At 34.7% G+C, this 27,866-nt stretch overlaps 1 protein-coding gene across 7 annotated transcripts in view; it reads left to right on the forward strand.

Moving 5' to 3' along the window:
• The window catches only part of SUCO (SUN domain containing ossification factor), a 97,218-nt gene that overhangs the window by 44,165 nt on the left and 25,187 nt on the right, over window positions 1-27,866 (forward strand). For 5 of the 7 annotated variants that reach the window (XR_007123014.1, XM_047704645.1, XM_047704646.1 and 2 more), the window contains 9 exons: window positions 10,692-10,799; window positions 12,409-12,514; window positions 14,678-14,698; window positions 14,885-14,940; window positions 15,431-15,522; window positions 16,004-16,069; window positions 21,548-21,616; window positions 22,391-22,481; window positions 25,046-26,209. Coding sequence is in view for 6 of the 7 variants with exons in the window: in XM_047704645.1 (XP_047560601.1) it covers window positions 10,692-10,799; window positions 12,409-12,514; window positions 14,678-14,698; window positions 14,885-14,940; window positions 15,431-15,522; window positions 16,004-16,069; window positions 21,548-21,616; window positions 22,391-22,481; window positions 25,046-26,209 (1,773 nt within the window). In the remaining variant the exon portion in view is untranslated. The remainder of the gene's footprint in view (window positions 1-10,691; window positions 10,800-12,408; window positions 12,515-14,677; window positions 14,699-14,884; window positions 14,941-15,430; window positions 15,523-16,003; window positions 16,070-21,547; window positions 21,617-22,390; window positions 22,482-25,045; window positions 26,210-27,866) is intronic. The other 2 variants (XM_047704647.1, XM_047704648.1) reach the window with 1 other exon arrangement.

A 27,866-nucleotide genomic window follows, 5' to 3' on the forward strand; every position in this document is an offset into this window, starting at 1 on the left:
AACATAAAATTTAATAACATGCATTCTATGTGTGTACATATTACGTGAAGCTTTTATGTTAGGATTAGATCCTCTGGTCACTTAAAAAGCATTTATGATTGATAGGTGCTGGTACTGTAATTACCTTAGGTCCTGGGTTACAGAATTGAATACAAAATACCTTTCCTTTTAAAAAGGTCATAGCTACAGACAAAAAATAGGTCTAGCCAAATAATTATGAAATAGTATAACAAGTATTGCTGTAAGGTTATGATAGGAACAGAGATGGTATGTAACTGAGAGGACGAGAGAGGTCTTCCTAGAAGAGCTAATTCCTGAGCTGAATCTTGAAGGATTCATAAGGAAGTCACATATGAGGGAGAGGTATTCAGGAATTGAAGAATAAGAGAACAGTGCTAAAAGGAGTGTATTTCTTTCTTTCTTTCTTTTTTTTTTAATAAAGAGTTTTCTTTCTTTATTTGAAAGACAGAGATCACAAGTAGGCAGAGAGGCAGGCAGAGAGAGAGGGGGAAGCAGGCTCCCTGCTGTGCAGAGAGCCTGATGCGGGACTCTATCCCAGGACCCTGAGATCATGATTTGAGCTGAAGACAGAGGCTTAATGCACTGAGCCACCCAGGTGCCCCAAAAGGAGTGTATTTCTTATGGGCAGCTATAAGTAAAAGCAACCTGAAGAAGTTAATTTAATCATGATAAGAATAAAAGTATACCTAGAGTAATTGTGGACGAGGAGACTGGAGATTTAGTTTACCAATAGCCAGACCATCGAATTCTGTGTATACTTAGCTTAAAATTTTTTGAAGTTTGTTAGAGACCATGGAGGGAAGTGTTTAAGTAAGGAAGTGACACGATTTCACTGGTGTTTTAAGAAGGCTGGTTCTCAAAGGATGGCCTACAGCAGAATGCAATTGGGAGCAGGGACACCAGTTAGGAGCCTGTATTGGCAGTGTAGGTACAGAAGAGAGGGAGATACGAAAGAGACTGTAGCAGATAAAATTGGCAGTCTTGTTTAGTAATTGGATGTGGAGAGAGTTATCTAGGAAATCTCCCAGGGTTTTGACTCCTACTTGGATCTATGACTCTGCCGTTAACTAAGTAGGAATATAGGCAAAGGAGCAGATTTATGGAGGAAAATAATGTGTGATATACTAACAGTTTTATTAGATTATTTGACTTAATTGCTCAAAAGCAGCTATTCAAAAAAGAATTGAGATAAGTCACTGCCATCATATTGATTTACTAAAAATACATATATTGATTTTTTTTTTTTTTTTTTTTTTAATTTGAGGAGAAACTTTTTAAACTTTAAAGATAATGCTTATTTTCTGTTCTTGGCCTTCACTTCTTTTGGTACATTTACACCACAAATTATTTAAGGGTATTAAGGATGATTTAAAAGTTTATTTTTCCCTGTGTCATAAATTGGATTTGAAGAAATGATCACCTGAGATTATAATTCAAATATTATTTTGAGGTTTTTGTTTTTATTTGTAGGAGCCTCTGTAGTCAGTAACAGCTCGAGTTTTTATGTTCCATAATTTTGTGTTTCAAACAGAAACATGCTGGGATCAAGTTATATGAAGGAGTCATAGCTACCTATTTGTATTTTAATGTTTCTGCCAAACTAGTATATGTGTTTACTCTATATTTAGTTTTTGCTCATTTATATATATGTATCTTTTCACTGTATAATTGAACTTCAGGGCACCTTTAACTGATATCACCTGATTTAAGTAGGTTAATTCTCCTAAGGTATATTAAGTCTACACAGTCTTACTGTAGTTTTATGTCTTAATATCTGGTAGAATAAGTTTATACCTCATCTTCCTCAAAACTTTCTTCGTTATTCTTGTTTTTATTTAAATTCAAGTTAGCTAACATGTAATAGTATTGGTTTCAGGAGTAGACTTTAGTGATTCATCACTTATATACAACACCCAGTGCTCATCACAGGTGTCCTCCTTGATGCCAATCACCCATTGATCCCATCTCCCCAAAGCACCTCCCCTTGAGCAACCTGTTTGTTCTTTATAGTTAAGAGTTGCTTATAGTTCTCCTCCCTCTTTTTTTTTATCTCATTTTACTTTCCCTTCACCTGTGTTCATTTGTTTTGATTCTGAAATTCCATATATGAGTGAGATCATATGGTATTTGTCTTTCTCTAGCTGATTTATTTTGCACTTTAGTTCTATCCATGTTGTTGCAAATGGCAAGATTTCATCCTTTTTGATGGCTCAGTAATATTCCATTGTATATATTATACCACATCTTCTTTATCCATTCATCAGTTGAATGGAATGGGCTCTTTCCATAGTTTGGCTGTTGTTGATAATGCTGAATTGAGGTGCATATACCCCTTTGAATCTGTATTTTTGTGCATTGCTGGGTCATAGGGTAGTTCTCTTTTCAGCTTTGTAGAATAAGTTTGGAAGTTTTCCTTCCATTTCTCTTTATTTTGGAATAGTTTCAGAAGAATTGATATTAATTCTTCTTTATTTTTATTTTTTAAAGATTTTATTTATTTATTTGACAGAGAGAGATCACAAGTAGACAGAGAGGCAGGCAGAGAGAGAGAGAGGGAAGCAGGCTTCCTGCTGAGCAGAGAGCCCGATGCGGGACTTGATCCCAGGACCCTGAGATCATGACCTGAGCCGAAGGCAGCGGCTTAACCCACTGAGCCACCCAGGCGCCCCTAATTCTTCTTTAAATGGTTGGTAGAATTACCCTTGGGAATCCATTTGGCCCTGGACTCTTATTTGTTGGTTAATTTGTGATTATTGATTCAGTTTCTTTGCTGGTTATGTGTTCAAGTTTTCTATTTCTTTTGGTTCAGTTTTGGTGATTTATGTGTTTTAGGGATCTATGCATTTCCTCCAGATTGCCCAGTTTGTTGGAATGTAATTGCTCATAATACACTCTCCTGTAATTGTGTTTCTGCAGGGTTGGTTGTGATCTGTCCTCTTTCATTCCTCATTTTATTTATTTGGGTCCTTTCTCTTTTCTTTTTGATAAGTCAGGCTAAGGGTTTATCAATTCTGTTAATTTTTCAAAGAACCAGCTCCTACTTTCATTCATCTGTTCCACTATTTTTAAAAATTGTTGTATCATTTATTTCTGTTTTAATCTTTAATTATTTTCCTTCTTCTGGCTTTAGGCTTTATTTGCTCTTCTTTTTCCAGCTCTTTTTGGTATAATGTTAGATTGTGTATTTGAGACTTTTCTGGCTTCTTGTGGAAGGCCTGTATTGCTAGATACTTCTCTTTCATGACTGACTACCTTTGCTGCATCTCAAAGGTGGAAATGAAAACTGTTGTGTTTTCATTTCCATTTGCTTCCATATATTTTTAAAATTTTTTCTTTAATTTCCTGGTTAACCCATTCATTCTTTAGTAGGTTATTATTTAACCTCCATGTATTGGTGGTCTTTTCCAAATTTCTTCTTGTAGTTGACTCCCAGTTTCATAGTGCCATGGTCTGAAAATACGCATGGTGTGATGTCAGTCTTTATGTACTTGTTGAGACCTGATTTGTGACCCAGCATGTGATGTATTCTGGAGAGTGACCCATGTGCACTTGAGAAGAGTTGTGTATTCTGCTACATTAGCACTAAATGTTCTGAATGTTCTGCTAAGTCCATCTGATCCACTCTGTCATTCAAAGCCATTGTTTCCTCACTGATCTTCTGCTTAGATGATCTGTCCATTGCTATAAGTGGGGGTGTTCCAATTCCCCTGCTAATCTTGTATTATTGTCAGTGAGTTTAAGTTTGTCATTAATTGATTTATATACTTGGCTTCTCCCACGGTGGGGGCATAAATATTTACAAGTGTTAAATCTTCTAGTTGAATAGATCTCTTAATGATATAGTGCCCTTCTGCATTTCTTATTACACTCTTTGGTTTAAAATCTAGTTTATCTTATGGCTACTCCAGTTTTCTTTGACATCTATTAGCATGATAGATGGTTCTCCACCCTTTCACTTTTAATCTGGAGGTATCTTTGGGTGTAACATGAGTCTCTTGTAAGCAGCATATCAGTGGGTCTTTGTTTTTATTTTTTTTTTAAACCATTCAGATAGCCTGTGTCTTTTGATTGGAGCATTGAGTCCATTTATATTCAGAGTGATTATTGATATGAATTTAATGCCATTGTATTACCTATAATGTTGCTGTTCCTGTAGATTATCTCTGTTCCTTTATAGTCTTTGTTGCTTTTGGTCTCTCTTTCCTGCTCAGATGGTCCCCTTTAGTATTTCCTGTAGAGCTAGTTTAGTGTTCATGAACTCCTTTAATTTTTGCTGTCTTGAAAACTCTTTATCTCTGCTGCTATTCTGAATGCTAGCCTTACTGGATAGAGTATTCTTGGTGGTTTTGGGGTGTTGAATTTAGTGTGTTGAATATATGCCACTTTCTTCTGGCCTGCCAAGTTTCTTTGGTCAGGTCTGCTGCTAACCTTATGTGTCTACCTTTGTAGGTTAAGGCCTTTTGTCCCTAGGTGCTGTCAGAATTCTCTCTTTGTCTTTGTATTTTGCAAGTTTTACTGTGATATGTCTTGGTGTTGACCTGTTTCTGTTAATTTTCAGGGGAGTTCTCTTTGAGTCTTGGACTTGAATACATTTCCTTCCCCAGATTAGGAAAATTTGGGGCTATAATTTCTTCGATAAACTTTCTGCTCCTTTTTCTTGCTTTTCTTCTTCTGGGACTCCTGTGATAAGGGTATTATTGTGCTTTATGGAATCACTAAGTTCCCTAAGTCTGTATTCATGATCTACTAGTTTTCTTTCCTTCTTTTTTTCATCTTCGTTATTTGCCATAATTTTGTCTTGTATATCACCTGTTTATTCCTCTGTTTTTCCATCCTCATTGTGATTACATTCAGTCAGTCTTGCAGCACCTCAGTTGTAGCATTTTTCTTTTTTTCTGCCTGACTAGTGTTTAGGGTTTTTATCTCTGCAGCAAGTTTTCTCTGGTGTCTTCTATGCTTTTTCAAGCCCATCTAGTCTTTTTAAAAATTAATTTATTTGAGTAAAAGAGAGAGAGAGAGAGAGAGAGAAGGCACATGGAAGTGAGGGGAGGGACAGAGAAAGAAAGAGAAGTCTTAAGCAGACTTCTAGTTAGCACGGAGCCCAGCACAGGGTTTGATCCCAGGGCCCTGAGACCATGATCTGGGCTGAAATCAGGGGCCGGCTGCTTACCTGACAGAGCCACCCAGGGTCCCAACAAAATGTCATTTTTACAAGCACATTTTCGATTGCAACAGATCAATCGTTGCCAGGAATGAATTTAACAAGATACGTAATACGTGCGCGGAAATTTTTAAAAATGATCTTACTGAAAGACCTTAAAAGACAGAAAAGGATATGTCCTGTTTATACTTAAGAAAACTCAATATATAAGGCATCTGATTCAGTAAAATTCCAAACAAAATTCGTCGTGACATTTAGGGAATTCAGCAAGATAAGGTGAAATTAATAAGAAAAAAGCAGAAGCAGAAGAGTAGCCAAGATGGTCCTGAAGAATATGATGCACACACTTGCCCTACCTGATGCTCAGATCCAGACAGCTAAAGAAAGTGCGATGTTACTGCACATGGTGATGAACTGATCAGTGCGACAGAATAGGGAGTACGGAAACAAACCCCTGCTCATAAGGAGACTTTCTGATAAAGGTACAGTGTAAATCAGGGGTAAAGTGTGGAATTATTGAATAAATGATGTAGTTGAACTTACCTGTCTCAAAAAAAAAAAAGAAGATGTCAGGCTTTTAAATTCTAGAGAAAATTAACCTTTCACCTTAGGTTTTTAGTCCCAATGGAATTTTTTTTAACATATGGTGTGTAGAATGGGTTCATTCTTCCCTCTTCATTTTTCTGTTTAGATAACTTTTTTTTTTAATCAGGCTTATCTAAACAGATCAAAGTATAAAGGTCCAGGCACTCCCCCCTGCAAGCAGGAAGGACCTCTGCAGAGCAGGACAGACTTGTGGGAAAGAGCAGCCAAACCCAGCAGCAAAAATACTTCCTGAAGTGCCAGGCCCTGGACCATGCGCGACCCCTTCTTAATAATAGCATGACTCTCAGGAGCAGGAAATATGACAAGCTCTCATAATATGCAAAAGACAGAAACCTAGACAAAATGACAAGACAGAGGAATTTTCCCCAAAGGAGTATCAAGAAGAAATCACAGACAGGAATTTGCTCAAAACAGTTAACAAGGAGTGTATCTGAACAAGAACTTAGAACAACAGTCAGAAGAATACTAGCTGGGCTGGGGGTGCCTGCGTGGCTCAGTTAGGTAATTGGCCAGCTCTTGATTTTGGGCTCTGTGCCCAGCTGAGGAGTCTGCCTGGAGATTCTGTCTCCTCTCCCTCTGCTCCCCCCCCCACCCCGCCCCCTGCTCACACTCATGTGCATGCTCTCTCTCTCAAATAATTAAAAAAAAAAATTATGATTTATTGTAAATAGATGTAAAAAAATAGTTTTTTATATATGGACCTTATATGCAGCTATCCTTTTATATTCTTTTTTAATAATATGCAGATTTTTCCTTGGGATTTCTGTGTAGAAAATTATATCATCCCTACAAATTTTTCTTTTTAAAACATTTTTTTAATCCTTTTCATCGATTTTACTTTCTTTTTGTCATTATGTGCTGGTAAAGTCCTTGTTATTCCTTATTTTGAAGGCATTGCTTCTAACCTTGTACCAGTAGGTATCTTGTAAGTTTGGAATTCAGTTATAAAACCATCTGGACCTGTGGGTAGATACTAATTTTCTTTTAAGGGTGTAATTTAAAAGCTAAGTAAATGTTCACATGGTTCAAATCCAGAAAGGTATTTCGAAAGGGTGAGGGAATTACAGTGAGAGATGTTCTTCTAATCTCTGTCATCTCTCTTCTTATTCAGTGTTTAATTTTTAGATATCTTTTTAGTTTCTTTATGTAAATGCAAATGTAGATTTTTATTGATCTTCCTCTTTTCACAGAACTTAGTATATTATACACTATTTTTCACCTTGAATTAAATTTTAACTTAACAATATATGGTCATCTTTCTTTCTTTCTTTTTTTAAAGATTTTTATTTATTTATTTGACACAGAAAAAGAGGGAGAGAGCAAGCAAGCAGGGGAAGTGGCAGGCAGGGGAGAAGTAGGCTCCTCACTGAGCAAGGAGCCTATGTGGTGCTCCTGGGATCATAATCTGGTCATCTTTCTATTTTGCTCATAGAAAACGTTTTCATTCTTTTTGATAGCTGTATAAAATTTCATTATATATATGGTTTTACCAATATTCAACTAGTCTTCTGATGGTAAATATTTGGTATTTTAATCTTTTACTCTGGCAGACAGTGTTACTGTAAATAAGCTTGGGCATGTACCATTTTGTACTGGTGTGAGTAGATGGGAATAGTTACAAGACTATTTAGGTTTACTAATTGTTCTTTTTTTTTTTTAATTTTATTTTTTATAATACTAATTGTTCTTGAATTAGCTTTGGTAAATTATATTTTTCTAGGAATTTGTCTTTAATCCATTTTCAAAGTTTTTGTAATAAAGTTGTTGGTAGTATTTTATTGTTTTAGTGATTTTTTTAAAAAAATTCCTAATATTTTAATTTATGTCTTCTCTCCACAGACCAGTCTGACTTTATTGATTCCCTCTATCATGTCTTTTTGTTTTGTTTTGTTTTGTGGATTTCTGCTTGAAACTTTATTATATTTTCTTTATGTTTAGTCTATTGAACTTAGTTTTTTTGTTCAGATATACACATTAGGGTTGTAAATTTTCCTCCTGATTGTATCAACTAAATTTTGATACATGGTGTTTTATCACACTACTCTTGTGTTTATATCTCTGATCTTTTAAAATTCCTGAACTATAAATAATTAAAAACAGCGTATTGAAACTGGATTTGTCACCTTTTTATGTAGTTCTGTTAATTGCATTGAATAGTCTCTGCTTCTGAGAAAACATAAAAAATGCAAAAAAAAAATGAAAGAGTATTTTAAAATCAACTAATTGAGGATGGGCGCCTGGGTGGGTTAAGCCTCTGCCTTCAGCGTAGGTCGTGATCTCAGGGTCCTGGGATCGAGCCCCACATCGGGCTCTCTGCTCAGCAGGGAGCCTGCTTCCCCGTCTCTCTCTGCCTGCCTCTCTGCCTACTTGTGATCTCTCTCTCTGTCAAATAAATAAATAAAATCTTTAAAAAAACCCAGCTAATTAAGGAATAATTACATACCTGCTTATATTTTATATATTATGAGGCTATTTATTAGGTGCATACAAGTTTTAGACTTGTTAAATCTTCTTGGTGAATTCCCTTTTTTCCTGTGTTTTTTAGTTTAAATTCAATTAGCCAACATGTAGTACATCATTAGTTTCAGATGTAGAGTTCAGTAATTCATCAGTTGCATATAATATCCAGTGCTCATCACATTGAATTCACTTTTTATACCTGGTAATACATTTGTTGGAAAGCTTATTTTTTCTGTTACATAGCTCATGTCTTAGAAATGGAAAACATTGTATGCAGAAGTAAGAGGGGGAGAATTAGCGTTTTATTTTCTTCTTAATGCTCTATTAGATTTATTTTCTTCACTGTAAATTTCGAAGTCTGAGTTTGATTTTCTTTAGTTTCCTCTCCCAAAGGTGTTTTGGTGGTATGGGAAATGAGTAAGCTTTGGAGCCAGATAGATAGAACACTTAAAGGACCCAAATACTTTCAGTCCTGTTCCTTTGTCTTCCCTAAGGGTGTTTTCCCTGCCTGTGTTGCAGAAGTGATATAGTCCTACCACATTATCATTCCATCCGGTAAGGTGGGAGAAAGCAAATGAAGTAGCAGCTCCCTTTTAAGGGCTTGACCTGAAGTTGCACTTGATACTTACGCTCATAGCCCTTCTTCTCCCCGAACTAAGTAACACAGCAAGACTGAAAAGCATAGTCTCTGATGTGTGGCCATAAGCTCAGCTGCATTTGGTGGGTGGGAGCGGGAGGGGGTCTCTTATTAAAAGGCAGAAGAGAAGAATGTGAAGTAACCAATTAGTGTTTATTGTTTTATACAGTGGAGATAATGTTCTTTGGAGTTTGGTTGTAAGAATGAAATCAAAGAGTGGATGTAAATCATCTAACATAGTATTTGCCTCAGAGTAAGCATTCAGCAAATGTTAGTTTGCTTCTCTTTATGAGCTTTTCTCTAAAACCTGATTGTTTGCCGTCTGCTAGAACTTGGTTCTTTTGCTGTCATAGACTTAAGCACAATATGTTAATTTTAGTGCTTTTGATTTATTTCATTGTCAATATATTGGTAACTACTTTCTGAAAGTATTGATTAGAGTACTAGATGTCATGAGTATTTCTTTTTCCCAAATGCCACGCTGTGTGCAGTTTTATTTTACACACATGGTACCATATTTGTAGTTCTTCCTAAGAAGCAGTGTTTTATGGCATTTTTCTATGTCTATAAATACAGGTCTCTGGCATTATTTTTATAGAATAGCTTTATTGAAGCGTAACTGACATAAAAATATAAATGTATGTGTAAAATAAACTGCAGCGTGTCAGGATGTGCAGTTCGGTAATTTCTGACCGAAATCTATATCATAGATTATAATTTATGAAACTATCGCCACAATAAAGATAATGAACATATCCCCTTCCTAAAATGTTTTCTCGTCCTCCTTTGTAACTTTTCCTTCCTAACTCCTACCCCTATAGTAATTAAAGGTCTGTTTTCTATCACTATAAATTACTTTACATTTTCTAGGTCTATGTAAATGGAATATATAGGTTTTTTTTTTAAGATTTTTAAGATTTTATTTATTTATTTGAGAGAGAGAGAGCATGAGCAGGGAGGAGGGGCAGAGGGAGGGGGACAAGCAGGCCCCCCACTGAGCAGGACCTCCAGATCATGACCTGAGCTGAAAGCAGATGCTTAACGGACTGAGCCACCCAGGTGCCCCAGAATGTATAGTTTCTAGTAAAATTTTTTTTTAAAGATTTTATTTATTTATTTGACAGAGATCACAAGTAGGCAGAGAGACAGGCAGACAGAGAGAGGAAGGAAAGCATGCTCCCCGCCGAGCGGAGAGCCCGATGTGGGGCTTGATCCCAGGACCCTGGGATTATGACCCGAGCCGAAGGCAGAGGCTTTAACCTGCTGAGCCACCTAGGTGCCCCTCTAGTAAAATTTTTAATGCCTGTTGGTATTTCACTCTTTGGGAGGCCTGTACTTGAGTCCTCTATGCTAAACATGTAGGTTGACTTTTTCCCCCTGCTCTTATAAACTGCCTTGCTATATATATTATAGTGTATATACAAGGGTGAATGTTTGGAGCTCTGTGTCTTTAGGATAAATTTCTAAAAGTGTATTGCTAAATCAAAGACTGTGGTACCCTTTGAGACCATGTATATGCCCAGCTGTCCTCTAGACTAGTTACTTTACACTTTTGCTTGCTTTCCTTAGTGAAGTCATTCCTTCTCCAAGAATGTTCTTTGTCATTAAAAAAAGAACCTTTTAAAAAATATCGTAGGACAAAAGCAGTGTCTTGTGTTATTTATAGTTACCGCCCCCACCACTAGTGATATGCTTGGGAAACAGTGAGTAACTTAATGGAAGTCTAGTTTATGCAAACTGCTTATGTTTAATATGAACTATTATTTTGGTTGGCTTACCTCAAAATTGTCTTGTGTTCTTTGAAAGGTTTGTTATTGAACTTTGTGAACCGATTCAAGTAAAACAGCTTGATATTGCAAACTACGAATTATTTTCTTCAACTCCTAAAGACTTCCTCGTTTCTATCAGTGACAGGTAAATTCTAAAGCTGCTTTCTACAAGTTTATGTTGGATCTCCAGAATAAAGATTTTAAAATGGGTCACTTTAAAACTTTATTTTTTCTTTTAATGTATCAGTTTGTAAGAATAGTAATAATACTGTTGTATTAGGCACTTGCTAATCAACTTACTTTCATTAACTCATACAGTGCTTATAATCATATGATATTATTCTTTTATAAGGTGAGGAAACAAATAAGGAAAGGTTAAATAGGTTGCCCAGGTCACATGACTTGTGAATTGGAGAATCAGGATTCAAACCTAGATCTGTCCTTATTTTTAATTATTATGCTCTGTTGCTGCCAAACATTTTTTTAAAAAAGTTACTAAAAACTTTGATGAATCCTTCATTTTATATATCATGAGGTATATTTTTGTTATAGTGAATTTTAAAACGTTTGTTATGTGTGTGATTAAAGAATTAACATAAGGAATTTGGTAAAGAATCACAATCCATTTAAAGATAACTTATAAGCATTTTAATATATTTCTTCTGGTGTTTTATATGTACTTGTATATTTACTAATTCTATTTTAAAAGTCAGTTTATATCCTGATAATATCCTTTTCTCTTTTAAACACACCATTTAAAATTTTTTTAGTATAGTTAATGTATGATGTTATGTTATTTTCAGGTGCACAACATACTGGTTCAGTAATTCTGTACATTAAATATGCCATTTTTAATGAATAGTTTATATTTTTCCTGCACTGGCAGTATTTACTCATTCAATAAATACTTTGAGTGTCTCTGAAATGGCATGTAGTATGCTGTTATTTATTTAGCTATTCCTCTGTTGTCGATCATTAATGGTTTTCCATTCTCTTACTTCTCCCGCCTCACACTCTGCACTGCATATATACAGTTATTGAAATTAATTCTCAAGACCTCTTGAATTCCATCCATTTTTCACCTAATAACCTTGCTCGGATCACTTCTTTTTCTCTACACTGTAATTTTCTTATATGTCAAATGGACATACCCAGTTTTGACAAGTTAAGTATTTTTTAGTTTTAAGAGTACTCCATTACTTTGAGGGATTTTTAAAACACTGTAGTAAATAAAAATGATACTAGAAGGCTTTTATGTTCGATTTTCTTTTAAAGAGGGGGAATAGCTATGTATGATCTATAAAATCTAGTGTAATGGTAAAGGATTTTTTCTGTTTCCCTTTCCACTGGCACTTTTCTTTATATTTTTTATCATCACACACTTGTTAGTACGTGAAAAATAGTACCTCCCTCCAAAACAATTTCTTGGCTACTCTCTGTTCTAAAACCTCCAGTTTACTTGGAAACCTAAGAAGCTGTTTTGGTCCTACTTTTTGTCTTATTCTTTTCTTGTTTTCTCTTTGATAATGGTGTGAGTTTTGAAAGATATTCTTTACCTGTGAAGAAAAACCTGTCACAGTTTAGTTGGAAAAGAAAGTGCATCTCTTCAATATTTTACTCCTATTTAAACTATGTTAAGTGAATGTGTGCACTTGGAGAGGAAAAAAATAAGATACTTTTTGAAGATGTGTTGGAACTTCTCAATATGTGGTTTATGATTTTTTAAAAAGAATGTTTATATTTATATTTCCTAGATATCCCACAAATAAGTGGATTAAGCTGGGTACTTTTCATGGTAGAGATGAGAGGAATGTCCAGAGTTTCCCTTTAGATGAACAGATGTATGCAAAATATGTGAAGGTAATGTTTATACCTACCGGACTGTGTTTTATAATGAAAACATACCTATTCATACCTTTTTATACCTTACCCTACCTTTTTAGAAATCCTAAAACTTAGGAAATTTAATGCAATATTCTTTTTAATAAAATAATTCTGGCCTGCATTTATTATTTTACAAAACAAATATGAATACATTCCCTTTTGTTTAACCCGACACTTATTCTATTTTTTTTATATTTGCAGCTCTGATGAAATTTCAGATTATGTCTTAAAATTTTTTGAATCTTTATGTAAAATGTCATCTTCATCTCTCTCTATTTCAAAACCCAAATACTGAAGTCTTTGAAGCAGGCCTGATTTTTTTTTACTAGAATCTGATTCTTAGATCATTTTAATTTTAATATCCAGTTATTTGTTTTATATCTTTTGCCCTGTCTGCTGTATATTCAAGTGAGATAGTGTCCAAATACCAATTTCAAATAAACTTTTGAACACTTACATTCAGTATTCCGGCTGCTCTTCCACCAACGCGAGCTGGAATTATCTACCAGAGTAGAATCATCACTCTTGAATTGGATTGTAGACAAAATCCAGGACTTCCCTATTCCTCTGCTCCCCTCTTTTTTTCTTTAATAGCACACCTTCAAATACCACTGTTTTATATATGACCTTTGGAATGGAGCTAGCTCTAATTCTGTCTTTTCTTCTTTAAATATGAGAACTAAGCTACCTGATCATCCTCTGGGATTTTACTGGCTGTGTATTTTTTAAGCATGTATTAAATTGGCTTCTATGAATGGGTAAACTTGTAGTATTCCTAGTCTCAATATAGAAATGCTAAATTCTGTTTTTAAGAATACAGTTGATATTCTCTGTTAATGGTTCAACAGTATTCAGAAAATAAAGGTATATTTTCCATTTCTTTTAAACAATTGTTTAATGACCTTTTTATATAGCAGTTTCTACACTGTGATAAGGAAAAATTTTTTTAATTATTTGATAGGTGATACAATTGTATTTATTTTATAATTAAGGCAACCCACATGGTAATGAAATATTTCCAAGAATCATTCTTTATACCATCTACTTTACTAGTAAGGGCAGAACATAATTTATTGGTGGTATAAAAAGTGCCATTTCCTACTTGGTTCTTTTTATGGTGAGACACTATAAAGCATCTTGATGATGACTTTTCTAAAAAGTTCTTTTTGGTAGCATTAGTTCTAAAAAAACATTTTTTCTAAAATGTTTTTCTAAAAAACAATTCTAAAAAAAAGTTTGATTCTAATCCTAATGTCAATAAATATATATGCTTACCTGGGTTTCCCTAATGTCAATAAATATATGCGTTTACCTGGGTTTCCTTATCCCAAAACTAAACCCAGATGTGGGGTCTACTTTTTAATAGCCTATATTTTAAAAGTGGATTGATACATATCTTTTAATTCTGTAAGTTATACTTGAAATAACATAACATCCGAAAAATTCATGCTTTCCCTAAAAAATTTATGTACAATATGGTATAAGAGTAAATATTATATTGTTATGCTAATCTTTTTATCAGTATGTATGTACATGTGTATATCCACATATGTACCTATATATATATAGATAGATACATGAAGCATCTGTACTGTTTTTTTTTTAAAGATTTTATTTATTTATTTGACAGAGAGAAATCACAAGTAGGCAGAGAGGCAGGCAGAGAGAGAGGAGGAAGCAGGCTCCCTGCTGAGCAGAAAGCCCAATGTGGGGGCTTGAACCAGGACTGGGATCATGACCTGAGCCGAAGGCAGCGGCTTAACCCACTGAGCCACCCAGGCGCCCTGTACTGTTTGAATTAATAAAAGACACAGGTTGTTTCTAGATATTCTTTATTACTTTTAGGATGTTTTTGTTTCTGACAGATAAATAAAACAGCAGCAATGAATTTTCGATTATTCAACTTAACCTTAAAGTTAATTTCATTACAGGTGGATTATACTTTCTAGCTTTGGTGGTAAAAATTTAAATCATTGATTTGATTTCTGCAAAGAAATAAAAGAGTACTACAATGTTATCCATCACAGTACATGGCTTTCTATAATTATACAATATAATTACAAATATTAAATGTTGCTTATAGCATGTTATTCAGACTTTGGAACTGATTTCTTTTTCTTTTCCTTCCTCTTGCTTCAGATGTTCATCAAATACATAAAGGTTAGCAACCTTCTCTTTTGCAATATTGAATAACAGGGCATGGCATGTTACTGCATGACAAAAAAGCAAAACTTTACAGTTACTGATTTTTGGGGAAATGAGGACTTTATTTTTAGAAATGTTATAATGAAAGAAACTCCGTATATTGTTAGATAATCTCACATGCATTGTGCTTTTATTCTTTAGGTAGAGTTGGTATCACATTTTGGATCAGAGCACTTTTGTCCTTTAAGCCTTATAAGGTAATACAGAACAACAGACATTTATCAAGTGTTTTTTTTTTTTTTAAAGTGATACACAAAAATCCCAACATATTTAAAGTGAAGAAATAGTTTCCTATTATGTGAAGTTAATACTCTAGAAATAGAAGCTTGTAAACCTTTCTTGTTCTTGAATGCATTTTAGAAAAATGTAAAAATTTACTCTAAGAAAAAATAACCATCATGTGTGTCTGGTCTAGCTTGCTTTGTATTTTGCTATGATGATAATATATGGAAAATTCCTGGACTGATAAAACTGGCCATCACATTTTTAAATGCCTTGAATAGATAAAATTTTAATGGAAACAGTGGATGGATGACTACAGGTTGAGAAACAGTCATTATTTTGGAGTCCAAAAGCTAATGGCCCTCAAAAAATGACCAAAGTTAATGTATTTTGTCATTTATTATGAAGAGATGACTCTTAACTCTGTTTTGTTTCGAAAGTCTTTAATGGAGTTGTTGTTAACAGGGTATTTGGCACTAGCATGGTTGAAGAATATGAAGAGATTGCTGATTCCCAGTATCAGTCAGAACGTCAAGAATTATATGATGAGGACTATGGTAAGTGACTTTAAGACACGTGACTATTACGTATATTTTTTGCTTTTTTAAAGTCTCATAGTCTGAAGGGATAGGAGAGGATTTTATGATACCCTCCATTTATACTTTATCAAGCAAGTCCTGATTTAGGAGATCTTAAATCATAGCCTGAAAAATGGAATTTTTACCTTCTTTAATTTTCCTGTAAGTGAAATGAAGACATTTACCAGGGGTTGGTAAAGTACATGGAAAAGTTAATAAAGTCTTACAAATGTGATTAAAATTTTGGTAAGCAGTGGAATTATTTTCCTTGGCTTATCAGTTTGATAAATGGCTTCTGAATCTCGTTTACTTTTGGGAACATATTTTAGATGTATAGTGAATATTTATTATAAAATATGCTTTAAGTGCCAGCTGACTTTGACAGGACATAATTTGAGCTTTTAAATATATTATTGGAGATAGTTCCCAGGGTAATTACTTTCATTTTCTCTTTAAACAGATTATCCACTGGATTATAATACTGGGGAGGATAAATCCTCAAAAAATCTTCTTGGTTCTGCTACGAGTGAGTATTTGGGGATTTTCTTAGACACTATCAAAATATTTCCCAACTTTTTTTTCCCCTGACATATGTGGATATTTTGTTGTGGTATATAGTTTAGGAAGCCCCTTTCCCCCCAAGTATTGAACTTGAGTTGAAATCAAAGATAATGGCTTTGAAATGTATTTCTATAGAGAGAAAATAAGAAGGGTGGATGAAAAGAAAGGAAAAAATGCGTTTGTTTTCTTACCTTAAGTGCTTATATTTTAAAGCAAATTCCTTAGGAGAATGGACTATGAATTTACTTGGGGAAAGAATTATTAAAGAGGTCCAGACTATATGAGTAGAAGTATCTGGATAGTCTTGCTAGATGGGAAAGGAATTCGAATGGTAGTTCAGAGGTAGTAGGCATCAGTGAAATCCTAGCAAACAAGGAATCATTGACCTATGACTGTGGTTAGTTTCCTAATTAATTACAAACATAAAGGCTGTTCTTTTCCATGATAATAATGATTCTCAAGCAGTAACAATCATCATCATAATAATAAAATAATAATAATATACTCTTTGTAAACTAAAGAAATAATGACTAAGATACTAGTTCAGTTTTTGTCGTGCCAGCCTATTATCTGAACCTAGTGGTAAGCTGGCTAAGGAGACTCTTGGAAAGACCATTACCAACTGACAGTTTATTTTTATTTTTATAATTCAGGTAGGTACATTTTAATGGTTGTTATTTTTGGTTATTTGTAAAGAACATAAAATACTGGAAGGAGTTTTGTTTTTATTTGAGATTAATGGTTGATTATAATAAAAGTAAATCTTCGTGAGATCGATGACTAATTTCTTGTGCCTTTTCCTTCCTTCTTTTAGTAAGTTGAGTTGCTTCAATCCCAGTCTCTTGTGTATATTGTCTCTTTATATCTTTTTAGGTTTTAGTATATATATTTTGGTAGATATTTTGTATAGCTATGGTATATGGAACTAGGTGTTGCCTCTGGTTTTTTCCATCTTTTCATTTTTCTGTTCCCTTCTTCCCCTTGTCCTCTCCATAGAAAACTAGTCTTCAGTGGGCTTTTTAAGGCATAGGAAGAAGAATGCTAAAAATACCTGTAGAAGAGGAACCCTTTATGTAATATTTAACTTTGTTGCATATTAGCTCAGTATACTTTGTTTACTTTTGCTAGTCAGCTGACTTTCTGTAGATTAGTGATTACTTTTAAGTAGCATTCTTAGCTATCTAGTTGATGACAGCATTAAAAGTAGGTTCTTCATTCACTCCTATGGGGTATTGTTTTTTTTTTTTAAGAGTGAAAACATGATGCTGTTGTATCTATCTGGATATTATTGTTGTTCATGTTCTCAGATTTGTATTAAAAAATCTGTGCTGTGTGGTAGTCATCATACTCCGTGATCTTACATTAATTAGCTGTGTAGAAGCATCGTTAATTTTATGGAGTCAGAAAATAGCCCCAGACTGTTAGGGAAGAGAATGCCTTACTATATAGTTTTGGGTAGAGGAAAATCCTGTTGACATCCTTGGTTTCTTTTTCTGTATTCGTATGGGATGAACTCCTAGACAAAACTCAGTTTACATAGAGAGCATTTCCCTGTTGGTAATCACTTCATTGACCAAGGTATTATTTGTATTAATTAGATAAAGAATCTTTTTTATATCCTACTTTGGGATCTTTTTCCTCAGAGATATGTTTCTTGGTAACATATCATTTATTTTTCTTTTTATGGTTCTATTTACCTTTCAGTGTTCCAGTGTTGAAAGAATTTGTTTAGTGAGAGGGAGAGAGGGTGGGAAGATGTCAGCTAAGCCAACACCATAGAAAATAGGGTTTAAAAAGATCTCCATCTCTTGAAGTTTCAGAAAAAAGAGCCAGTAGTAGCTGGCAGTGATAAGACTGGTGTCATGAAGGTTATGGACACAACCTTACAGAGCTGTGTTCTATACTTGTCCTTATGGAGAGTCTGGGACTATTTCTGAGCCTGACTTTGGTACCACCTGCAAGGTGGTATAACATTTAAGCAGTAAATAACAGTTGAATCAGGTGAAAGAGCTACTCTCTGGCACTGAAATATCTGAATTTGACTGTCATCATCACTCTTTTTTTTTTATTTTTTTAATTTTATTTATTTATTTATTTGACAGAGAGATCACAGGCAGGCAGAGAGGCAGGCAGAGAGAGAGGAGGAAGCAGGCTCCCTGCTGAGCAGAGAGCCCGATGCGGGGCTCGATCCCATGACTCCGAGATCATGACCTGAGCCGAAGGCAGCAGCTTAACCCACTGAGCCACCCAGGCGCCCCTCATCATCACTCTTTATGAATCAGCTTGAAATTGGCCAATTTTGAATCTGATGTACCTTTTAAATTTAGACAGTGGCTCTGAAACAGAATTCTGTGGGTTTAATTTCTTTTTTTTTTTTTTTTTTTTTTTTTAATAACCTGGGGTAGAGGGAGAGGAGAATCTTAAGCAGATTCCATACCCAGCACAGAGCCTAACACATTAGGGGCTCGATCTCACAACCCTGAGCCAATATCGAGAGTGAGACACTGAATTGACTGGGCCACCCTGGTGCCTCCCCCAACCTCTTTTTTTTTCCCCTGTGGCTTTAATATTAACATAAACTCCTTTTTCCTTTTGGTATTAAGCAGTTAGTAGTTACGGGAAATACATGTCACCAGAGTACATTGATTCTGTTGGAACTTGGTTGTCAAAGAGCATACATACTGAATATTTGGACATTCTTGACATTATATAATTTTCTTAGCTACCAAAAAGGGAGAAACCTCTCCGTCAGAGAAAGCAGCATTCTTGACTTTGTATATGTGCCAGTTATGGCAGCTCTTCTGCTTGATTCTTTTATTTACATTCTTGAACCAGAACATTTGAATATTTTACATGAACAAAAAATTCTTAGTATCATTCTGCTTTCCTTGTACTTTGTCATGTTGATTTTCCAGACCTTTCTCTACTTTGATATTCTTGCAAGTCTACCTTTACTCCTAAATATGGTCTGCATTTTGTAGAATTGCTTAAAGGCCAGGTTTCTGTGTATATGTTTAAGACAAAGTACAGTTTTTGTGTTCTTTTACATGAAAGTATTTTTTATGAATGTATATATTTTAAAGACCTAGAAGGAGAAGGGAGGGTGAGGGTGGGCGTGCAGCAGAGGTATCTAAATACACATGGGAGGAAATAGTTAACTTTGTTGGCTTGTTTTTTTTATGTTGTAGCATAGGTAGTTTGTTTTCCATATCGAAAGGAGCCTTGGTGTGCTGGAGACGGAGTATTATACGTTGATGGTCCCTGGGGAGAATTTCATTCCCGACAGAATGAGATTGATGAATAGTGCCCTGCTCAAAGATAAAGGAGTTGACTACTCTGGAAGAAATTAAGGATAAATGTTGAGTTTGGTACTATATACCAAATTACTACCTTAGCCTATTCAGGAGGTTTTTTTAGTGGCCACATTATGACAAGCTATCGTGTGTTTGTATGCGAATTGGGAATGGTCAGAATAGAATATTCACAAAGCTGCTCTCTCTCAAAAGACAAAATAAGACTACATTTGGCAGTGCTCTGAACAGAAGCAAAATTATTTTTTAGATGGACTGAGAATGTAGAAATTTGCCAAATTTTGCTTTTGTTACCAAGTAGCCCCCTGAAATTATGATAAGTAGTATTTTTAATGAAGGATGGTATAAATCTTCTTTATGTTTAGGTTAAAAAAATAATACTCTAAAGCTGCTTTCTTTACACAGATCCACAGATATATTCTGTTCTTGAATTCTTTAACAATAAATGCCCCAGAATTTAAATGCCAAAAATCTGTTATGTGATTAAGAGTGCTCTTTGAAGCACAAAGGACTTTAGAATGTAGATTGGATTCCAGAATTTGGATTCTCTGAAGCAGTCCATTTGACAGAACGTTAGCTGTCAGGCTAAGTAGAAGATCAGATACTATTGCGGCATTGGTTGACATTAAGGTGGACTTTTGTGGAAATAAAAGAGTCTCCATTGCTCCTTTATCTTGGTTTGTGTGGAAATACGGTGCTTCCATTCTTGTTTTTATCTCATGCTTTAGAATCTTGCTGCTGCTTTGTTTACTAGTTTGTTTGGCCAAAGGAAGGGCAAGGTTACCTAAAATCCTAGCCATTTACTATGAAGCAAGAGTGAAGCTTCTGTGTGTTATACCAGTGATTGGAACAAAATATCATTCCTGTGCTTTGTAAAGATAGAAATTTATGACTCCCAGTTATCACTTTGAATGGTCTAAAATTTCTTACTCTTTTCTCCTGCCATAAAACATGTGGATCAGCTCCAGGTGACAGTGCTTGGCTTCCTCTCCGTTTTCCGGAGAGGGTGTTCGCTTTTCCTCCCTTAGATCCTTTCCTACTTTTCACATCTATGATTTTCACTGAGTGTGATGAAAACCCTATGGGTCTCTTAGGAAAGGAAAACAAGACAGATAGAACTGATGAGACTTAATATGTAGCTCTTGCCAGAGCTTAATATTTTAATAGGAGAAAAATCTGATAAAATAGATGAATTAACTTCTAGTAGAATGGTAGAGATAGACTGAGGATGGAAATTAATTTCCCTTAAAATTATCTCATAGACGGAAGCAACCTATTCTTAGCACCAGCTTTTTATGGAGTTGGGCATTTTGTGACACTCATGGGCCTTTGGCTATTTATTCAGAAGTTAAAGTTTTTGCTACTTTACTCATCATCCAAGTATGCTCTTGAGAAAGAGAGGCAGAATTCGCAGGTATGCCGATAGCCTTCCCTACAGCATTGAGAGTTTTAGGACTTTGACTTAACCTGCCCATGCCCATACCCACCCAAAAAAAAAAAGATTTTGTGTCCTATGTTATCCCATTAAGCATCATTAAAAATTATCAAAGAAATTTGATTCTTTGTGTATCAAGTTGGGATTTAACCATATTATCAATAAATAAAATATGTTCATAGTTGAAAATAAAATTTTCCTGCTCTCCTTTGGGTAGTAATCTTCCCATTTTATTTATATCTATAAAAATCACCTGTTTAGGAAAAACTACTTCAAGCTTGTTTTTGTTTTAAACTGTAGGAACTTGTTAAAGAGAAACAAGCTTTTCTGTAAATACTAATTTTGGTTGTCACATTTTTTTTTCCCTGCTCCAATAGAGGCTTTATGTTGAACTTTATTTGAATTATTTTATAATATGCTGAAGATAGTGTCTTAGCAAAAGGTTTGGGGAGGTTAACCAAAAAAGTATAATTAAGTTTTAAATTCCTTCTGAACGTAAAAATTCAGTTTTATGTTTTATACTTTTTGGCTGAAATTTGTGTCCTATATTGGACTTACGTAGTAAGATGAACAAAAAGGTAATTAGTCCCAAAAAATGCAAAAAGACCATTATAAATGGTTTCTGGACTATCTGATATTAAGCTATATAAGAATTTTTAGGTGTATTGGTATTTTTTCTGATTGAATTTTGTTTTAGATGCCATTCTAAATATGGTGAATATTGCCGCTAATATTCTGGGAGCAAAAACTGAAGACCTGACAGAAGGTACCTAATCATTTTATGGGACTTTTAAATATCTGATACTCCAAGGGTCATTCTAGTTAGGAAAATTAATTAATAAGCCAAGGAACTTAATTTTTCATTTAGAAATCTAAAAATGAATCAAAGAGACTTCCAATCTTCTGTTAATCATTGTTTATTTGAATTTCACAAGTTCTCTCTTATAATATAATCCTGACTATATAAAATTCATGAATTTCTTTTTTGACTCTTCCTGCTGTAGAAGTAATAATTTTATCCCTTACCTCTTTCCTGAAGCTTTCTAGTGGTACTTCATGCATGCTTTTATCAAATAACTACTCAATTTAAAAAGTGATTTTTTTTTTTTCTCCACAGAATGCCAGATAAGAGTATTGATAGCAAGGATAAGCCATCTTGCCTTTTTTGTTCTTAGAAAATAGTTAGTTCTAAGTGTAAACTTAAAATGACCAATACATTTCTTCTCATTCTCTTTAGTAACTCCTTTAGGTGTCTAGAAGGCATGTTAATCATATAAGATTACACAAAATTTATAGTCATTTGACTTGCTTAAATTGTCTGAAAAGTTGAGAAAGAATATGCATTATTTGTAGTTCTGATTTTGTATGATCATTTCTTTCTAAAAGAACTTTGATGGAAGAAAATAAAGTCTGCAGTAGCAAACCTGTTTGACTTTTTTTCCTCCCCCAGAAACTAAAGTTCTTTATTTGTTATAGTGAAATATCTTCATGGTATAGTTTTTTAAAATTAAACTCAACATGGGTATCTTTCTTAAAATAGGAAATAAAAGTATATCTGAGAATGCCACTGCCACAGCTGCATCTAAAATGCCCGACTTAGCTCCTGTTTCAACTCCTGTTCCATCACCTGAGTAAGTTCTATTGCGATATTAGAGTTCTTTTAAAATGGAGAGCTAATTGTACTAGTACACAGAAGGGTACTTGGATTTATGTGTGAAATGATTATCTATAGAAAGCTCTGAGTCATGGGACAGGCATTCCACAGCCACTTAAAATATCTCTAAGTTGCTTTTGGGTACCAGGAATGCACTTCACTCCAGACCAAATGTTTGTTGTTTTGATACTATATATAATTTCTATTATTCACAACACTGAATCCTTTTCTTATTGCACATAATTGGCTTAATTCTGTAGGTATAGGTTTGAGGACAAATTTTAAAAGCTTGCATTTATTAAATTCAAATTTAAAAGCATTGAATAAGTACCTGTGCTGTGCCTTGAAAGCTATAAAGGGTGCCTGAAATTCCTAGAGCAGTGATTCTTAAATTATTTGTTTGTCTCACAGCAAACTCTTAGAGTGTTTACTTTCTTAAATTGAACTAGATAGAGGTCTTCTCCCGGATTGCAGTGGGGCACTTTGGACAAGACATGTCTGTCATGTAGTTGACATAAAATACCCCCGTTTTTTTTAGTCTTTTCTACTAGAGATGATTAAGATTTTTGCTCTGTGAACTTCTTATCTATAACAGATAAGCTCATAGACTGGATAATTGGGTATGTTTATTATAAGTTTATGTGTGTTTCATTAGATGTACCCTGTAAAATTTTGAAAGCTTTTCCTCTTAGAACTCTGCTTAACAGGATGGGATATTTGAACAGGAGATGTATAATGAAACGTGCAGTGGGTATGGTTTGAATTATAATTCCTAAATACCATTCTGTTTTAAAAATGAGATTTTTTGTGGTTTGAAGGGCACAGTGACAAATTTGTATTCTGTGTTTATTCGGAAAGTGATTAAAGATATTCATTGGATGACTAGAGAGAAAATACAGCAGTCTATGTCATTGATTCCTAGAAATCTATTTAGGATAGGGACATTCTTGGTATTGTTTCTAATTATGTGGAGTGTGTCTGCTAGTCCCAGTTTTAGCACTAGGCTTCTTCAGTTAGCAGCACATATATGTCTTATTTTTCAGAACTAAAGGAAACTGATTTCACTTCGTATATGTGTATGCACGCACACAGACACACACACATATATACACACTCCCTTCTATATATACATATGAATATTTGTTGAAAGATACCACATCAGGCTAATGTAGTAGTTTTTACTTTTCTCTATTAGTTTGATTTTAATAGATTTTTTTAATGTAATTGCTTACTTTTTAATTTAATGTTTCTTTATATTTGTTTTAAATCTTTCTGATGACTGTATGGCAGTCCTTTGAAGAAGATAAATGAAAATGAAAGAATCTGTGATAGGGTGTCACTGTTAAAGTTACTATGAAAACACTTACTTCTTTCCACCTTTGAGTTTTTTTAAAATATAGCTCTGATTAGGATATATGTAATGGTATGTAGCTTAATTTGTACCAAATTAATTCACTTTAGTTTTTCTCCCTCCATTTCTTCAGACACTGCTCCTTTTTACTGTCATTATTTCTGTTGTAGATAGTAAGCAGTAAAGATGTAAGAGATGTCGTTAGAGACCACGTATCTGTATATCATCTATTTAGGAAGCATAGTCTAATTATGTTTTAGTTTTGTCCAGTTGTTACCAGCAAGATGATCTAGCTTTTAGATACTATTTTATTGCTACCTTTGTTACTCTGATATTAGTTTTTATTCAAAGACATTTCCTGGAATTCTTAGTAATTTGTCAGAGTAGGAAAATTATATATGAAGATGTTTCTTTTTTTGGTATTCAAATGACTTTATTTTTTCAGTTTGTACCTTTTGTGCTATAAGGGCTGCACCTGGAAATTTATTTTTATCTTGGAATAAACTACAGACATTATAGTTTACAGCACTATTTCTACCAGCTCCATCCCCCACACTCTCCTACCTTCTATATGGACTCTAGATCCTAGAGATGGGATTAAGTACAGATGGGGCAGTATTTATTACTAGTCAGCACTTTCATTAGAGTTCTTAAGTATTTGGCTTTAAATAATGGAAAATTAGCCCAGATGATGTTAAGATTACTTTGGGGAGGGAGAGATGCAGATAATTGTGTGTGTGTGTGTGTAATGCTATGCTGGAATTCCTCCAGTCATCCACAGAAGAATTTTCTAGCTACCTTTTGAAAGTATGATATTCAAATACAAAGTGCATTCATATATTAAGAATCCCAGATTCTAGTTCCTAGAATCCACGTATAAGCAATTCTGAAATAGACATTTTAAAAAGCAAATTTGGTTTAGTAAATACGGTGATTTGGGTTTTCTGGCTTATCGCTTAATAAATGGCCTTTCTGTTACCATTTCTGAATAGTACTTATTTGTTATAAACAAAATGACTTGAAGGGGAACATTTCATCCAAAAAAAAATTTTAGTTTCCTCTGTATTTCTAGCCTTCCTTTTATTTGATGTATGATACATTGATTTTTTAGCATAATGTTAACTTTAGACTTCTAATTAAAGTGATATGTAATTATAAATATGTACAGATATGTAATTATGTATTTCTAGGTATGTGACCACTGAAGGACACATACAGGATACAGAGCTAACATCACCAGATACTCCAAAAGAGAGTCCAATCGTACAACTGGTTCAAGAGGAAGAAGAGGAGGCAAGTCCATCTACAGTGACCCTTCTGGGTAGTGGTGAACAGGAGGATGAATCATCACCCTGGTTTGAGTCAGAGACACAAATATTTTGCAGTGAACTGACCACAATTTGCTGTATTTCTAGTTTTTCGGAATACATATATGAATGGTGTTCAGTTAGAGTTGCTCTTTATCGGCAACGTAGCAGAACTACTGTGAGTAAAGAAAAAGATCATCTTGTGTTGCCTCAGCTGCCGTTACCACTTCCTGCAGAATCAGTGGATGTTTCAGTATTGCAACCCCCGAGTGGAGATTTGGACAGCAAGAAAAAGGAAAAAGAGGCTGAAACTATTGTTCTAGGTGACCTAAGTAGTATGCATCAGGGTGATTTGATTAATCACAGTGCAGATGCAATAGAACTTGAACCAAGCCATCCTCAAACTCTTTCTCAGTCTCTTCTCTTAGATGTTACTCCAGAAATCCATTCATTATCTAAAACAGAAGTATCTGAGCCTTTTAAATATGAGGCAGGACCTACACCATCTCAGGTGATCCGTCAGGAGACTTCTGTTGAGGGTGATAATGAGACAGAAAAAAAGTCTGAGAGTTTTAGTTCTATGGAGAAGCCTTCTGTGATCTATGAAACAGATAAACTTAATGAAGTAATGGATAATATTGTAAAAGAAGATACAAGCTCCATGCACATTGTCACAAAGCTATCTGAAACAATAGTGCCACCTGTAAACACAGCTACTATACCAGACGGTGAAGATGGGGAAGCCAGAATGCACACAGCTGACACACCAAAGCAAGTCTTGACTCCTGTTCCGGATTCTTCTTCATTACCTGAAGTAAAAGAGGAAGAACAGTCTCCGGAAGATGCCCTTTTAAGAGGGCTACAGAGGACAGCTACAGACTTCTATGCTGAATTGCAAAATTCGACAGATCTAGGATACACTAATGGAAATCTTGTACATGGGTCAAACCAAAAGGAGTCAGTATTTATGAGACTTAATAATCGTATAAAAGCCTTAGAAGTCAACATGTCTCTCAGTGGCCGCTATCTGGAGGAGCTTAGCCAAAGGTAAGCCTTATTATCAGTTAGCACAGTCTGCTTGGCAAGATGAGTAGCATAGGATGATTTCTGAATAGAGGAGTCGAGGATTAATTATCTTACGATATAGTAGTAGTACCGTTTAGCTGTGGAGAGTGTTACTTGAATGTCGATCAATGACTTAGAGAACTGATTTTCTTTTTTAGAAGTACTGAGTGATGTAATACCTTTATATATTAGGGTGACAACACGTTTTAATTATCTTCAATCAGTTTCTCCTTTCTTCTATTGTAACTTTAGCCCCTTCTACTGTTTGGTTACCATAGTACTCATGTGAAAATTATATAACATTTATCTATACTGTGTATGTAATATCTATAAAAACATTAGCTATTGAAGCTCTTAGTGGAACTAGACAAAATATCAAGAGTTTAAATCAGTGAAGACTAGAGTGGACTGAATTGGATGATTAGGCAACATCTGTAGTCTTTCAGAGAAGTCCTAGAATCCTAGTTCTGGTTGTGATAATTCATGCTGTTGTGCTCATAAGTGCCAGCATGCTTGTGCAATGATTAGGGACCCCAGGCACAGTTCTCCATTTTTTTTATACCTCTTTAGTCTTTTTTATCCCTTAAGTGTCCGGTGTCCTCAGGGCTTCTCCTCTAACATTTTGCAACCACCTAGGCACTAAGTGTCTAGAACGTCTGAAACACCACCTTCCCCTTCTTCTTTTAAATGAAAATGCTACTAAGGAGATGGCACTAAGGTCACCATTATATTATAATGGCTTTCCTCCTAACCCATACAGACAATTTAGTGGCAAATTGTGGGTGCATGTATGTGCGTGCCCACTTAAATACCTCCTACTTGGGGCACCTGGCCAGCTCAGCTGGTTAGGTGTCTGCCTTCAGCTTAAGTCATGATTTTAGGTCCTAGGATCTAGCCCCGCATCAGGCTCCCTGCTCAGTGGGAAGTCTGCTTCTCTCTCTCCCTCTTCCCTTCCCCTGCCCCACACATGTGCTGTGATTTCTCTCAAATAAATAAAATCTTAAAAAAGAAAAAGTACCTCCTACCTGTTTCTCCCTACCCTAACTGCCCCCACAAAGGAATCACAGATCACTAATTTTTTTTATGTTTAACTGAGATATAATTGACATTAATTTCAGGTATGCAACATAATGGTTTAATATTTGTAAATATTGTGAAATGATTACCACAGTAAGTCTAGTTAACATTCATAACCACAGAGTTACAAGATGTTTTCCTTGTGACAAGAACTTTCAAGATGTACTCTCCTAGCAACTTTCAAATACCAAGTATTATTAACTGTAGTTACCATGCTGTACATTACATCCCCTTTACTTACACATTTTATAACTGGAAATCTGTACCTTTGACCCCCTTTGCCCATTTCTCCCATCTCCCATCCCCTACCTCTGATAACCACCAATTTGTTCTCTGTATTTATGAGTTTGAGGGTATTATTCTCATTATTATTTGTATTTCCACGTATAAATGAGATTGTATGATATTTGTCTCTTTCTGACTTATTTCAGTTAGCATAATGCTCTCAAGGTCCATCCATCCATTTTGTTGTTGGCAAATGGCAAGATTTCCTTTTTTGTGGTTGAATAATACTCCATCGTATACAGATACCGCATTTACTTTATCCATTTATCCTTTGATG

The sequence above is a fragment of the Lutra lutra genome, chromosome 15, assembly GCF_902655055.1.
Source record: "Lutra lutra chromosome 15, mLutLut1.2, whole genome shotgun sequence".
NCBI lineage: Eukaryota > Metazoa > Chordata > Mammalia > Carnivora > Mustelidae > Lutra > Lutra lutra.